The sequence below is a fragment of the Triplophysa rosa genome, linkage group LG25 (assembly GCF_024868665.1).
Source record: "Triplophysa rosa linkage group LG25, Trosa_1v2, whole genome shotgun sequence".
In the NCBI taxonomy this organism is placed as follows: Eukaryota; Metazoa; Chordata; class Actinopteri; order Cypriniformes; family Nemacheilidae; genus Triplophysa; species Triplophysa rosa.
Window position 1 is genome coordinate 6,083,828 of NC_079914.1, and position 16,394 is coordinate 6,100,221.

Below are 16,394 nucleotides of genomic sequence, written 5' to 3' on the forward strand. Positions count from 1 at the left end.
AACCCTACAGAAAATGAGTGGGGAGAACTGAAGAGGGGAAGCACCAACATGGAGCTGGAAATCTGAGGGGTCTGGAGTGTTTCTGTATAAAGGAATTGTCTCTGTTCTCTTGTCAGGTGTTCTCAAAACTCATTAGGCATTATAGGTAAAGACTCAGAGCTGTTATCTTGACAAAAAGAAGGTTGCAAAAAGTATCGAATAAAGTGTTATGATTAATTATGAGCAATGTGTATTGGAGAAAAACATTTATTTCATAATGAGATTCCCCCAATTTAAAAATCTTTATTCTCTAATGAAAGGTTAGATTTTTTTAAACAAAAGATCAAAAGGCTTAATGATGTAGATTTATTTTCACAGCCTTCTTTGGTCATATTTACATAGGGTGTGCAAACTTTGGAGCACAACTATGTCTAACCAGTATTATTTTGGGTTACCAGTAGAAGAACCGTTACTTGGCTAAACTTAAATGCTAGAAAAGTTACAAGACCCATTAAACAAACAGTTTATTTATTAAAATGAATGTACTAAGATTCCCTTTCCCTACTAAGAAACTCTTTGTAAGTCGCTTTGGATAAAAAAGCGTCCGCTAAATGACTAAATGTAAATGTACTAGTTTTATGGAGAAAATACCAAGCAAGGCTTTAAAATGAAACATTTGCACATGGTTTGCCTTAAAGCATATTAAAAACACCACATAAAAACAACACAAGTGACCACTCATCACCGCTTTTTATTAAAGTAATGCATTTCTCTCACAATTAGTTTCTTTATTACACTGTATGGACCTTTTCAACTTAACTTAAAATTGTGAGGTTAAAAAGAACACGAATAACCTAAAATAATCAGATTTTCTGCAAAAGGTGATTTTACCCACAATACAATCAAAAAACAGAAAGTCAGTGTCTTTAAAGTGATTTTAATAAAATCCTTTTTGAAGAAACACGTAAAGCAACAACAACTGTATTTAAATGATCTGTACAATTAGGGTTTACAAATCATGCATCCGTTACATTACAATGTCATATAGCGACAAGATCATTATCACAATCAGCATCAATAATGGCATTAACCATACACGTGACCAAAATAAAGTCGTAAATCACACATAGGTCAGGTTTGGGGGTTATACATTCCCAAAATCAGACTAGTAAAACTGAACAATGGCTATAAAACAAAGGCAGCACAAATCATTCACTACAGTACAAGAATAAAAATAACAATAATAGATCAGTTCTGCTATTTGAGGATGCAACCTTCATCATTACAAATTTTAAACATAATCTCTTCGTCTCTGTGCCACGATGGGCCCTGGTGGCTACATCTCTTAAAATACAAGCCATATTGCATGAAATGTAGGCCACATATTATTATAGCGCTAAGCTACCTATTTATGAGAAACCATCTTGCACTGGTTCACACCATAGCGACATCTATTTTCTACCATTAAGGATATCAAGGTAAACAAATACTCGGACTGTTTGTACGTGGAACACTTTGTAGGCGAATGTAACAATGACATGGTATCAAACGGAGTAAAGGCAATGCATGCTTCCACATTTGATATTTTTGTACAGATGCACTACACGTGAGGCAGCACCAGAGAAGTGTCTATGAACGACTTTAAATGATTTCAGACCTGGGATAAACAGATTTGGAAAAAAATAAAATATTTCATACATAAAAGTTTACAGACAGTTTACCCGACCAGAAGTCAAATAACTGTACCATAAATTTAGTTTTAAGCTTTCATGGGGGTCAACTCATTTACTAGATACAGATGAACAGGAAAGATAGATACAAAGATAGGAAAAAAAACAAAAATATTTGTAAGTATTTTTCACAATGTTTCTACAACTCCATTACAGGATACTTCCATGACGTGAAACTTAATCGTGTTCTATTATTAAATCGGTAACACTTTACAATAAGGTGCTATTTGTTAACAATTAGTTAAGGCATATAACATGAACTAACCATGAACAATACTTCTACAGCATTTATTAATATTAATTCATGTTAATTTCAGCATTTACTAATACATTATTAAAAACAAACGTTGTCACTGTTAACATTAGTTAATGCACCATGAACTAACATGAATAACTGTATTGACGTGAACTAACATTGACAAGGATAAATGCTGGAAAACTAAATTGTTCATTGTTGGCTAATGTTCGCTAATGCATTTACTAATGTTAACTAATAGCACCTTATTGTAAAGTGTTACCATTAAATCTTATAATGAGGTTTGCCTTTGTCCTCCAGTGGAGTCTGACATTTTATCATCTTTCAGTACAACCAAGGAAGCTGCCATAAACTGTGTGTTAACCTGTTTCTTAGGGCCTAATGTGACAGATTATCAATAATGTTTGCCGGACATCCCCAAAATGTTTCTAAGCACCCATTACCAGATGTTTCACTTCAACTTTAAAGGCTAGTTCACCTAAAAAGGAAAATTCAATCATTTATTGTACCTCTTTTCTTTTCCATGTAAAGGTTTAGGGTTTTTGGAGGATCTATTCACAGAAATGCAATATAATATACGTAACTACTGTATGTCTTTAGAGGTATATTAAGACCTTAAATTATATTATAATTATTATAATAGCGTTATGTTTTTATTATCTTAGAATGAACTATTTCTATCTACATACACCGCAGGTCCCCTTACATGGAATCCACCATGTTGTTTCTACAGTAACCCTAAACGGACAAACTGCTCTACAGAACGTGTTTCGTAAATACATTATCTCCTTCGGCAAAGCGAAAACGTGACGACTTCTGTGTCACGAATCTGCGATCTTAATTCTGTGTCAACCGCCGTAGTACTTCAAAACGGAGGGGTGGAGTGAGCCGTTGGTTGCAATTCTCAAACTCACCACTAGAAATCTCATGCACTGGACCTTTAAATCACAGCAATACCTCTACTATCGATATATTTTTTTTAAATCATGTCATATACATACGGCCAAAAGTAAGTGGAAGCGAACATGGCGAAAAATATAAGAATGCTTGGAGCTCTCAGAGCTGTTGTGTGGGTGTGCTTTGGTTTTCTAAATAAGTCATGGAGTAATGAGTTATATCAAATAATGCTGTTTGTAGGCTTCGCAAGTCATGACACAAGTCACTTGGCTACTGCAGTGCATTAGACAAAAAGTTTATTAAGAAAAGTAACAATGACATTTATTGTGCTTTCTTGGATTGTGACACCAGCGCATTTACAGCACAGATGAACCAGGAGTTTTATACTGCCCATGTTCAGTGTTTTAACTGTAATGCACCACAACAGCCAAGTGACTTGCGTGAGCCACATTATTCCCCTGTGCTACCCACTTGATGGGCGCAATCCACAGTTTGAGAACCCAAACCTCTGATCTAAAGGTCCATGCATCGCACATCATGGCCACTCTGCAGAGGTAAGGGATGTTTTTACACTTATCCTTACAGAAAACCCCCGGTGGTGCACAGCATGTTGTATTTCTAGCTCTACTTTTTACATTTTCTATTTAAAGTATTGCAATATATCTCAAATGTGTATCGTATCGAAATACATAGAAATATATTGTATCGTGACCCATCTATCATGATATGTATCGTATCGGGAGGCACTTGCCAATACACAGCCCTAAAGTTAACCAACATTTAGCTGTCAATGCATTTGTACGGCCCTTATACAACTAGCACACATAAGCTAAAAAACTGTCACATCAAACCTTCTTGAGGTGTCTTCAAAAAGCATTAACATTTTTAAAAAAATCAAGATTTATCCCAGGTCTGTTTTCTCAATGCTAGCACCCGGTCAGACATGTGCACGGATTACAGGACAAAGTTAATGTATCACCTACATGCAGTCACCAGCATCACACACGATAGACATGGTCCCAGACTGTATAATTTAACAGTGCGTGAATGGGTTGTATCAACCAAGGCAATTTGTTACATTTGGTAGATTCATAGAAGACTATTGAGGAGTGTTGAACTCCTCAATAGTTATGTGAGAGATTACTGCTGGTTACCAGTCCCAAAGATACAGATACTACATGACTATGGTAGTAACTATTGTAGTCAGAAGGCAAAGGGGAGAAGATACTTCTCAAAGAAGGGAAAAGGGTGGTCAAGTATGTGGAAGGTTTGACATACAGTACCACATTCAGGATGCAGTCCTTAGCATTCACGTTTGGAAATACGTCAGTTTAGAGTCTTGGTGGACATCTGGATCAAAGCAAAGGAAAGTAACATAACCGTTGTCTGGATTTTGCAGCTTTGTGCGTGCTTATACACATGATGGCTTAGAGAACGATGGAAAATTTAAATTTGAAGATTTGGATGCCGTGGCCTTACAAGGCATATACTGCCATAACGAGTGTCAATTTACAATTTATCTTCAACTACAACTGGCTGAATCTTGAAAAAGCATATTGCGTGTGCATGAAATAACCGAGACTTTGAAACCGTATTGGTGCAGTCGGTCCCCTTGTGTTACTTGGATTGAGAAAAGTTTGTCTGAAAGCTGGTTGATGAGAAGGAACATTTCGTGGGAGTAAGTGCTGGAGATATGGATTTGGTGGTCTCTACAGGACTGCAGGTGACAAGAGAAGGTTCAATTGGGCAAAAGGCTAGGCTGTGGAAAGACGGGATCACTGGGGAAAAAAGAGGGGGAAGAAGAGCATGAAGTACTACAAAATAATCATAACATCACTGCTGTGCAACTGAACACTTGTTTACAGGTAAGGGGACGCACCCCTGCCTTAAATATTACTATAATTCATGAAAAAATACATTTTCAATTTCATAAATGGCAACTTTAAGGGTGTTTGAATATCATTACGGCAAGTTGTTGGAGCAGTTTGGGGGAAACTTCACGAGACAGATGGGGTGGGGGAGGTTGGGCTCTCAAAACCCTCTCCTGAATGGCAGAATTCCTTGATGGTAACAGTAAGAAGATTTGTGGTGACGTCGGTCACGACTACGTTGGCACGGCTGGGTGCCACATCGGGACGCCAGTCAGGGTCCCCCTCTTTTGACGCCCTATTTTCCTCAGGAAGTGAAGCGGTAGTGCGGTCACTAACCTGAGCAGTAGAAGCCCGAGCAGCTTGGGGGCGTCGACGAAGGTTTCGCTTTCCACCTCGAGACGTGGGCGGATTCGGAGAGCCCTGGCCTTCGTCCTCGGAAGGTGGAGACGATGAAGCGTAGGCTTGGGAGCTCGCTTTAGTCGGAGAAGACGTTTCGGCATGGGGCTGTTTGTGAGAAAGTGAAGGAGAGCTGCCGTTAGATTTGCTGGAGCTGGATGGAGAAGGTGGAGGCTGGTTCTGAAACTTCTGAGTCGACTGGCTACCGCCTGTCCGATTGCTTCTGGCATCCGACCCTTCATTGGTCGTGGAAGATAATGACCCACCGGGATGAAGCCCAAAAGGTTGTCCATACATAGGGAAGCCCAACATTTTCATAGGATTCTGGAATGGCCTGTAGGGCAATTCCCCTTGCCTTTTCCCTATTATACGATTCCGGGATGGGATTTTCGCCCGTCCTCCATACATCTGCGGCGTCCTTCTACTGGCCACGCCACCGCTTTCAGATTTGTCGATGACCTTCAGGTTCAAGATTATACGACCTCGCTTGACCTCCCGCGGTTTGACCTTGCGGTTGAGGATGCGGACCGTTTCAGAGAAAGGCGAGATGGGAGGACGGGATGAGAAGGGGTTGGCCATGGGGTCAGGTCGCGGCAAAGTTCGACGAGACATCCTGTGGCACCGGTGGATGTCCTTCTTCAGTTTGTGAGCAGCAGCTAGGGAGTGAACCCTGGGGGTTGGAGCCGTAGAGTAGGATGATGACGATGAAGGCCGCGGAGGATCCACTGAACTCGCAGAAGATGAAGGAGGTGCACTCGCAGAAGGGGGTGGTCTCGCAGTAGTGCAAGGTGGAGCACGCCGGGGTTTTGAGCTTCGAGGTGTTTCACCCGCTTGTGCTCGTGCCTAAAAGCAGAAGTAACGTGAGCATCAAGCATCAGCATACAAATATAAAAGCATCAGAGTTTGCACATATTTGCGTGTATTTAAAGCCACAAAAAAGACAATAGCTCAGAGAACATTATTGAGAAAACTCATACCTTCATTAAAAAGTTTTTTGGTTTAGGTCCACGTTTCTTCGGGCCGTAAAGTTCTTGCTCCCGTTCCCTATAAAACGTGGGACAGCACCGTTTAAACCAAGGAAAATATTACATCACTCTAGCATCAAGCACAAACCATAACAATTCAAATAAAACCCTTTGAAGCTAAATGAAAGTCATCCTTGTTTAAAAATCCACAAGCAAGGTTAGTTTCCACTCTGGAACTGGCAGCAAACATGCTGTAAGGAGATTAATTTCAACAGTGTTTACCTGGCTCTAATTTTGAAGATCATGGTTTCAATGGTCTATATATATCTGATGGAAAAACATAGTTTACCCAAAAATTCTATACTTACTAACCCTTATGTCTTTCCATACCTGTATGACTTTCTTCCTTCTGCAGAACACAAAAGAATATATTTTGAAGAATGTTGGTAACCAAACAACATTGAACCCCTCTGTCCTCCATTGTATGGACACAAAACATTTCTCAAAATATCTTCTTTTGTATTCCACAGAAGAAAGAGTCATATACAGGTTTTGAATGACAAGATGGTGAATAAATGATGACAGGATTTTTATTTTTGGGTGAACTAGCCTTTTAATAAGAGTGCATGATGCAAATAGAAATATAGATAACCGTCTCACTTCTGCTCGAAGGCTGCGATGAGTCGATCATCCAGAATGTTCGCCTCTGGTTCCCACGTGCTGTGTCTATATTGCAAAACCATCACACATACTGTCGATTAGTCTTTTTCCTTTTCAGAATGAAGATTTTAGATTTATGCAACAAATGAATAAGGGTCGGACCAGTCGTTGTATATTTTAGTTTACTACTCCTTAACATTTGTCAAACAGTACAATACTGTAACTAGGGCTGTGCCGATAAACGATGTCATATCGAATCGCGATAGAATGCATTTCAAAAACGTTGATAAGCTATTGGCATTTTGACTCGATATGGATTAATCTTACAGTCTAACAGAACGCAGAAATAAACGCAACAACAGTCAGTCAGCGTGCAGCTTTTAGCATGCGCGTCAAAGTACAAAGTCCATTTCATACTGCACTTGGCAAAGAAGACTCAACATGAGGAGGAAAACATTACTGGAAGCGGAAACAAAGGTGAAACTAACCTCGAGTTGTCATCACGCGGTTTATCAAGTGTCTTATTTTTTTTTCGCAATCGCCGGTTAAACAAAACAAACTTGAGGCGCAAATGCAAGCGATTTACTTCGAAACTCAAGCACAAACGTTTTTATATCCATCGTTAACATATCTGCTAACATGAGCTGGTGCATATGAAACAAACCAGCGCTGCCCTGTACAGATTAGAGATGTAATGAAGTGAGTTTGTGTGCACATTAAAATATTGAACCTTGTATGTAAGATGCTTGCATGATTAAAGAAATGTACTACAGTTTATGTGAGATGTCTTTTTGAAAGACTAAGGTTCACTGAATGCATTGAATGAATCCCACTACTCGAGCAAGACATTATTGCAGCGTTATGTATGTGCGCAGGTGCTGAGCCAATAGCGTTCGAATGTACGCACTAACGGAGCCCTTTCATTGGTTGAATGTACTGAATGAACACTCCCTTTTCTTAACGAGTCAATTGAGTCAAAATGAGACTGAATGAACTGGTACACGTTGTTTATGGCCTTATATCCTCTGTGTTGAAACATTGCATTTCATTTAATTGAATTTTAACTGGTTAAAGGTTAACTTTTGTTAATAAACTGTATTTAAAATAGATTATTTTAAATACAGTTTTTTAATTAAATATATATCGAAATAAATATCGTTATCGATCAATATAGAAAAAAACTATCGAGTTTACTTTTTTCCCATATCGCCCAGCCCTAACTGTAACCACTGATGGCAGTGTGATATGCTTTATTTCCTCTTTAACTTATTTAAAAGATGAAGAGAAGTGCATTTTTCCGCACTACTTGCATCACTAAATAAAACTGACTGGTTTACTAGTTTTCTTTTGAATGGACAAACAGACATTCTCATCTCAAAATTACAGCATTTGAGCCAATGTTGCTGTGTTTAGCTGATCTGGATGCACAAACAAACAAAGCAATTGTTCTTATAAACAAAATAATAAACTTAACAGGGCTCTAGAGTGCGACCAATTTGGTCGCACATGCGACCTTATTTCTCAATGGTGCGACTAAGAAAAATCTGAGGTCGCACCGTTCGAGGGAGAAAAAAAGTCTCTGCGACTATGAAAGTCTCCCTGTGATTCAACAACAGACACACATTAGGCCCATATCGTGGTCTAAACCAATCAGAGATAGTGAAGGGCGGACCGCCCCTCTGATTGGCCATGGTCCAGATTTTCCTGTACGTGTGTATCAGAGGTCCTGTTAACCGAAAATTCTGTCATTGACAAAAAATGTTTACCAGTGACGGAAAAATCTGAAGGCCGTCCGTCCGTCAGCTATTTTGACGATTACAATGAGGGCAATTTGTAACTCCCCGTTTCCCTTCATTAGAGCGTGATACGGTCGCGAAGGGACCTGCGTGTTTTCACCTGTCATTGTTACTGACTGGACATATGTGATGCGATCTGGGAAAACCCGTCGGATGTCGCGCTGAGACGCGGGAAAGACAGTTCACCTATCAAAGTAAACTATATAACATGAAGAATGAAGGAGTAGCAATGCACATTTCCCGCCAGTCCTGTGTAAACTACGGTATGCAAAGTTTTTTTCAAACAATGTTTTCGTGAGATGGCGGAGCTCCCCGTCTGCAGCACCGGGAGTTATCGCTGCTCATGCGAGCCGGACCGCGATCGCAAAACATACAAGGGATGATCAAAAGTTCAGACACTATGCACATGATAAACAAGGTAAAACTTGCTTCACTGCTTATTAGTTGTTGTACGTAATGTTTGCTAGTTTCCTCGTGCAGTGATAATGGCAGAGCTCTCGTTCTTTAAGTGTGCCCGCACCATTTTCCTTACTTTCGTTTTATTCAAACGGTTTTGTACAGTATTTTTAGACTTCAACACTAGGAAATGTTTTTTTTATTAAATTGTTATTAGAGTAAGTCTTTTACCACTGTAAAGTGACTTTTCCTTGTGATACTGGACTGTTGTGCTTTTATTTTCATCACTTAACTTTAACATCACTTTAACTTAACTTGAACTCCAAATTCCGTTCCTGAAAATCCTAGCGCTTCAGCTGACCTCAGCCATAACTTTTGTTACATACATACAATGAGCAAAATAAAAACTGATTTGGAAAGGGCTTGGTATCAAAAACTGTAATATATAAATTTGCACCATATGTTGGGTTTTCCCAGATCGAGTCACATATGAACATAAACATTAAAACATTAAATATATAGATGAATATAAACAACAACGGCTTTATTGGGCATTCAGTTGTATTAAAATACAACAAGTTCCGAGACGCAAGTACAGCGTGATGACGTCACGAACATACTAATTACCACCTAACGCCACCTTGCACCATAGTGACGGGTAATAATAGATTATGACAGATTTTTTACGAGCCTGTCAGTCAAAATGACGGACAATAAAAAAGTCTAGCGCAACCTCTGGTGTGTACGTGTGAAAATGCGTGTGCTGCAGTCAGACAGAGAGGGGAGGAGCCTATAGGCCCGTCAGTTAAACAGAGAGGGGAGGAGCCTATAGGCCCGTCAGTTAAACAGAGAGGGGAGGAGCCTATAGGCCCATCAGTTAAACAGAGTGGATGATGAAAATAACGATTGACAACTTTTTCGTGAATAATATTAAGTTAAGGCCTGATCCGTCCGAAAATCATAAGCAATGCTCTGACACGGAGCCATCCACCTCCAGGTTATGTCAAGCCCTGGTCCATTTATCTTGAGATGAAGTTTCAGTTCAGTGAAGCACTTTAAGCACAACACTTTTTCAGTAAGTTACCTTTCTTGTAGAATTGTGCTTCAAATAAAGAACTTGATGTTGACCAGATTGTTAGTTAATCATTTACAAGTCAATTTTGCCTATATGGACAGCGATTTAAAAAGAAATGAACTGGTAAAACTGCAGTGTTAAATGCGATGTGGTCGAAAATTTGGGTGCACCTAACTTTAGGCGCACCAGTGCAACCAGTGCAAAAAGTTAGTCTAGAGCCCTGCTTAAAAGAAAATTAGGTGACCTTAAAAAATGAGAGGTATATTATATATCCCTTATATACAAAAATCTTGATGTTGAAAAAGGTTTTTATAATACTTTTATAATACTTTTGAACGAATAGAAAAACATGATTTAAAAGTACAGTTTACTAAACTGAAGCACACATGCACTTCTGCAATGATAAAAGAAAAACATATTCATTCCTTTCCATGCAAACTTAAAAGTCAATCTTATGTAACTTAGTAAGTCATATTATACTGTGCATTACTATTGTGTTACATAATTTTACAGATGATACCATCTCCACAGTAATTCAACAAGTATTTGTTTACATCTTAAACAATCATATATTCTACACACTTACTTCAATGCCCAACCTTTCCACTTAACCAGGTACTCGATATGACCCTGCAAAGAGAAAGGCCGAGAAAATGTTCGTGATTAAACACTTACTCAAGAACACATGAGCAATACATCATCCGTTTAAAACAAAAAGTGCCTGAAGCGCACTCTTTGTATTTGTGGGATTCAATAAAGTGCATCTAAATACAATCTTACACAGCGCCTTAGACCTTCTTGCATGACACAACGCAGCAGTTAAGCTCTCAATCCTCATGCATAGTTAAACCGCAGTAAAGATAGTTTAGCGGTTTGACATTCGGATGTTTTTAAGTTGTGAATCCGCATCGCGCTGCTGTATACATGAACACGTTATCTTATTTTGCACACCGTGATTTGTGAATTCATGTGAAGCGGTTTCCCCGGCATGATATCCGCGTTTTATTTTTGCCACTTTTTTTTTTTAAACGCGTATAACTCACGAAGCTGAAGACTTAAATACCTAAAAAGACCGTCATCTTGTCCAGTCTGATTTGTGAATTTTTTCACAGCAAAGTTTTTGTCTGTCAAATCGTGTTTAGATACGGAGGATGACAAATACACAGTCTTTACCATTGACGGCTACTTTCAGTGTACATGCACTCAAATTTCATGCCAATAGACTTGTTTACGCAGCCTAATTTGTGAAAACTTTCACAAACAAATTTCGTCTTTTTTATATAATCTTACACCTGTGTTTATTATGTCCTGTAATAATAACACTAACGGTTCGAGATATTATACATAATAAGCCTATAAATTAAACAAGACAAGTGAGTCATACAAGTAATGGTACCGTGGTGATTGGTGAATTGTTTCAGTGTTTTCATTGTTTCAATGTTGCTTTACTTAATATGGTTAGTTTCACAAATGGCATTGCAATTTTGTCATGTTCTTATTCATAAAAAAAGCTGCATAACTCTTATAAGTCACCATAAATGTTCACAAATTGACTTATAGTATATAAGTACTAATAGTGATCTATGGCTTAAAAGGAACAGAAGGCATACTATTCCTAAAAATGGCCTGCAGTCTCCTACTTAAGTCTTTTTGAGTTTAAAATGAATATTTAGATTTGTGAAACATTTCACAGATCAGTATTTGCCCAAAAAACATTCCTTGAGTCCTTCAGGTTAAAGTAAAATCAGTTTACAGGTTACGACAGTCCATCGCCACTCAACAAATGGCCTAAAATGGTGAAAAACACTCTCTTTAGACTTAACTTCATTTGTGAAAACTTTCACAACTTGATTTGACTATTTCGCATGGCCTTATGTGTATTTAAACTGCATATTAATGGTGATCTATGGCTTTAAAGGGACAGGACACCTACACAACTTAATAATGACCTCTTACTTAAGTCTTTTTGAGTTTAAAATGAATATTTAGATTTGTGAAACATTTCACAGATCAGTATTTGCCCCAAAAACATTCCTTGAGTCCTTCAGGTTAAAATAATCGTGATTAAACAATAATAACAATTTGGATTTAATCAAGTCCTTGGACTGATCGTCCTTGTGTTCATAGGAGGTTTAGTCGCACACAGCCACTTGTTATTTTTTTGCTACCCCAAATATTAGATGTCTGTATTCCCTTATTTACTGTCCCAACTTATGTTGAATAAACATTTGACTTCTTAGTCTCGTTATTTCTTTAGTATTTATTTACATTATTAAAAATGGCAACATTTCATTGTTATGCGGATGATACGCAAATTTGTCTACCCATAAAACGCAATGATCCTGATACACGGAACTCCCTTTTTGATTGTTTGGATGAGGTAATTTGCAATTTTCCAGCCTGTGTTCCATGTTCATTGTTAGTTGGATTCTTAGTTTGTTTTTGAGTATGTCCTGTTTCCTGTTTCATTTTGTTGTCCTGGTCTTTTTGATTATTAGCCTCATGTTGGTTGTCTTCCAGGTGTTTCTTGTCTTCTCGTTTATCCCAGTGTATTTAAGTCCTTGTGTTTTAATTGTCTGTGTCAGTCGTTGAGATGTATGATGTTATTTCATGTTCCCTTTTAACTTTATTAATTTTTAGGTTTCATAGGTCTCCTGCCCCTTTAAAGCCACATCTCACAATAAATTATGAAATTAAAAATGAAATGTTTTCACAAATGAAGTTTAGTCTAAAAAGACTGTTTTTTACCATTTTAGTCCATTTGTTGAGTGGCGATGGACTGTCATAACCTGTAAACTGATTTCCTTTAACCTGAAGGACTCAAGGAATGTTTTTTGGGCAAATACTGATCTGTAAAATGTTTCACAAATCTAAAGTCATTTTAAACTCAAAAAGACTTAAGAGGTCATTATTAAGTTGTGGAGGTGTCCTATCCCTTTAAAGCCATAGATCACTATTAGTACTTATATACTATAAGTCAATTTGTGAACATTTTTATGGTGACATAAGAGTTATGCAGCTTTTTTTTAGTGCTGTCAATCGATTAAAAAAATAATCGGATTAATCACACATTTTCTGTGATTAATCACGATTAATCACACATAATAATAATATTTTAAAAATATACTTTTATATTTGAATAATTTCACATTTAATCTTCAAATTGATGTAGAAACAACATATTTCTTTAACAGCGTCATTTTATGAATGAAAGAAAACATTTTGATATTAGTACTGTAACTGATGTCTCTATTAAATTGATTATTTTAACATTAATTATAGCATTCAACAATATAATTGAGAGCTATCATGAAATATACAGAAATTGAAGGAAGTTCTCAAACACTTTACAGTCTTTAATGCTAAATTATAAATTAAATGCAGAAGAATTCTCATTAAAGCTACAAAATCACATTGATTTCTTCTTTTATTTTGTTCTTTGATTAACATTAGTGACAGGAGTCACAGCAGCACGTTTAAGAACGTGGCCCCTTTAAGAGCTGTCTCAGTACGCAGATCTGACCGTCACCGCACTCCCATTTTCACAACTCTTTGCATTCATTTAAGATTTTATTTTACACTTTGAAGTCTTGCTTAAGAAAATGCTAGACAAAACAGGCTTTCTGACATAATCTTGTATGGTTTTATCCATTCAAGCACGAAAGAGAACTTAACACGGATGCGCTGTCTGACAGAGATTCACCGACGCAGCCTTCAGCCCATGACCGTTTACACCAGACTGGACCTCGCATTGCGTTTTGCCGCGTCCCACAGTTTAGAAGCTGTCTATCTTCATTGAACGCGTTAAAGCAACTGTTTAAAATTGCGATTAAGTGGTTTAAAAGCCTGTACACCAGGGGTCTTCAACTACTTTTCTTTGAGGGCCAGACTCCAAAAGTATAAATAGGATGCGGTCCAGTTTTTTTTACCATATCCTCATTTCTTCTGTTATTTTGTATTTCTGTTATTTATTTCGTTTTGTTCCATCCTTTTATACTGTTTTTGTTGCTGTTACTTATAGGCCATATATTAAAACATGCACACAAATATTGCATCCAGTATTTGTGCCTTTTCATGATATTAAATTAAAAAGGAAATTGTCTTAACTGTATATTCCTTAATGCATTACTTTACCCAAAAATTGCTACTAATTTACTCACCCACAGTCCTCCAGTACATCCAAGATGTGGGTGGCATTGTTTTTTCAAGAATATATTTGAATTAATTAAAGTTAAATCAATAAAAGTAAAAAACGCAAATACATTCAACACAAAAGTAATCCCTGCCCCTTGTGACGTTAAATAAGCGTCTTATAAAGCGAGTCAATTGATCTGTGCAAGAAACTGAACGCTATTATCACATCTTCGGGTGTATTCCCATCGCATTCATGCGCCCCACGCACTTATAGGGCAGAGCCTTTGTATAGTGCGAGTTCTGGGGGAGATGAACAGCTGTTTTTCGTAAATATAGCCATTATACATAATGAATGCAGTAATAAAAACAACACCGTTTTCCCATTATCTGACACAACCGTTCACGTGGTGTACCCTTCCTACACTTAGCCTACTTTCAAGGGCACAAAACGCGTTTTAGAACACGACCTATCGCGTGCGCAAACCGATTGCCTGTGGCTGTGCAATGCATTGCTGATTATAACGTTGTAAATAGCATTAAGTTTCTTGGACTGACCGATCAAATCGCTTTATAAGACGTAAATCATTATCAGCCGCGGGAATTATGTAGCAGCATTTTGGCCTTTTAAAGATGTGGCGTCTCAGGAGGACGTGCATTTAAAGCACACCGTTCTTAAAGTCTCTCCACTTATTTGAAATGTTAAGGCGGGCCAGGTAAAGATGATTGACGGGCCGCCAGTTGACTAGCCCTGCTGTACACGAATAAGAGCGTGATTACATAATGTAACGCTAGACAAAGAATGTCAAAACAAACGGATGCTGCGTTAATTGCGTTAAATATTTTTCACGCGTTAATTTGAAAAAATTAATCGCATGCGTTAACGCGTTAACGTTGACAGCCCTACTTTTTTATGAATAAGAACATGACAAAATTGCAATGCCATTTGTGAAACTAACCATATTAAGTAAAGCAACATTGAAACAATGAAAACACTGAAACAATTCACCAATCACCACGGTACCATTACTTGTATGACTCACTTGTCTTGTTTAATTTATAGGCTTATTATGTATAATATCTCGAACCGTTAGTGTTATTATTACAGGACATAATAAACACAGGTGTAAGATTATATAAAAAAGACGAAATTTGTTTGTGAAAGTTTTCTCAAATTAGGCTGCGTAAACAAGTTTATTGGCATGAAATTTGAGTGCATGTACACTGAAAGTAGCCGTCAATGGTAAAGACTGTGTATTTGTCATCCTCCGTATCTAAACACGATTTGACAGACAAAAACTTTGCTGTGAAAAAATTCACAAATCAGACTGGACAAGATGACGGTCTTTTTAGGTATTTAAGTCTTCAGCTTCGTGAGTTATACGCGTTTAAAAAAAAAAAGTGGCAAAAATAAAACGCGGATATCATGCCGGGGAAACCGCTTCACATGAATTCACAAATCACGGTGTGCAAAATAAGATAACGTGTTCATGTATACAGCAGCGCGATGCGGATTCACAACTTAAAAACATCCGAATGTCAAACCGCTAAACTATCTTTACTGCGGTCATAGTTAAGATCTGTTGAATCTTGGGTCAGCCAGCATGCATTGATTTTGCCATGGACTCCTGCCAGACACTTTGTCCCCTTTTCAGCCTCCCCCTGCTGCTCTTTTAGCGGGCTGTTGTCAATCCGCGTCACGACTCGACCCAGTTTTATAACATCAATCACACGTTGCATATCTAAATGGTCTATTTTTACTTATTGTTTCCAATTTGACCGTGCAAATAAATGCACCGTGTCGCTAAATCGAAAAACATCTGCAAGTAGGCCTCCCCCTCCTGTCACTGCAGGCGCCTTGCAGCTCCGCATCGAGAGACGAACGAAAGACGACCTCTGTGCCGTTCGTCGCAGAAAAACAACCCAAACCCCCACCAAAAACCTCATCTTTTCGTACTCACTTTTCTAACACGGCTCTTGAGGATAGCTTCCGCGGCGAAAACCTGGTCTCCTATCGCCGTCAGCTCCATCTTTTTGCTGCGCGCGCTCCAGACGGCTCCTTCACTTTACAATCTATGACAGCAGCAAACCCCTTCAGCGTCACGTGGTCTGGGCCAACTAACCCGGGTAGAACTGGAAAATAATATTAAACCACGAAAAAAAACACAAAAATATTGCTTTAATTGTAATCATATTAATGATTTTATAAAATATAATTTCCCTTAAAACATTTCACGTAAAC

At 38.1% G+C, this 16,394-nt stretch overlaps 1 protein-coding gene across 2 annotated transcripts; it reads right to left on the minus strand.

The window, feature by feature from the left end:
- Positions 1-721: 721 nt before the first annotated feature.
- Positions 722-16,239, minus strand: cbx6a (chromobox homolog 6a). 2 transcript variants are annotated; one of them, XM_057325962.1, is made up of 6 exons: positions 16,114-16,239; positions 10,608-10,651; positions 6,755-6,820; positions 6,107-6,173; positions 5,070-5,972; positions 722-4,640 (listed from the first exon to the last, which is right to left on the minus strand). In XM_057325962.1, exons 1-6 carry the CDS (start codon positions 16,180-16,182, stop codon positions 4,638-4,640), a joined length of 1,152 nt encoding a protein of 383 aa, XP_057181945.1. In that variant the 5' UTR covers positions 16,183-16,239; the 3' UTR covers positions 722-4,637. The 2 variants fall into 2 exon arrangements, with proteins under 2 accessions (XP_057181945.1, XP_057181944.1); XM_057325961.1 differs by lacking the exon at positions 722-4,640 and having other exon boundaries at positions 4,647-5,972.
- Between the last annotated feature and the right edge of the window lie 155 nt (positions 16,240-16,394).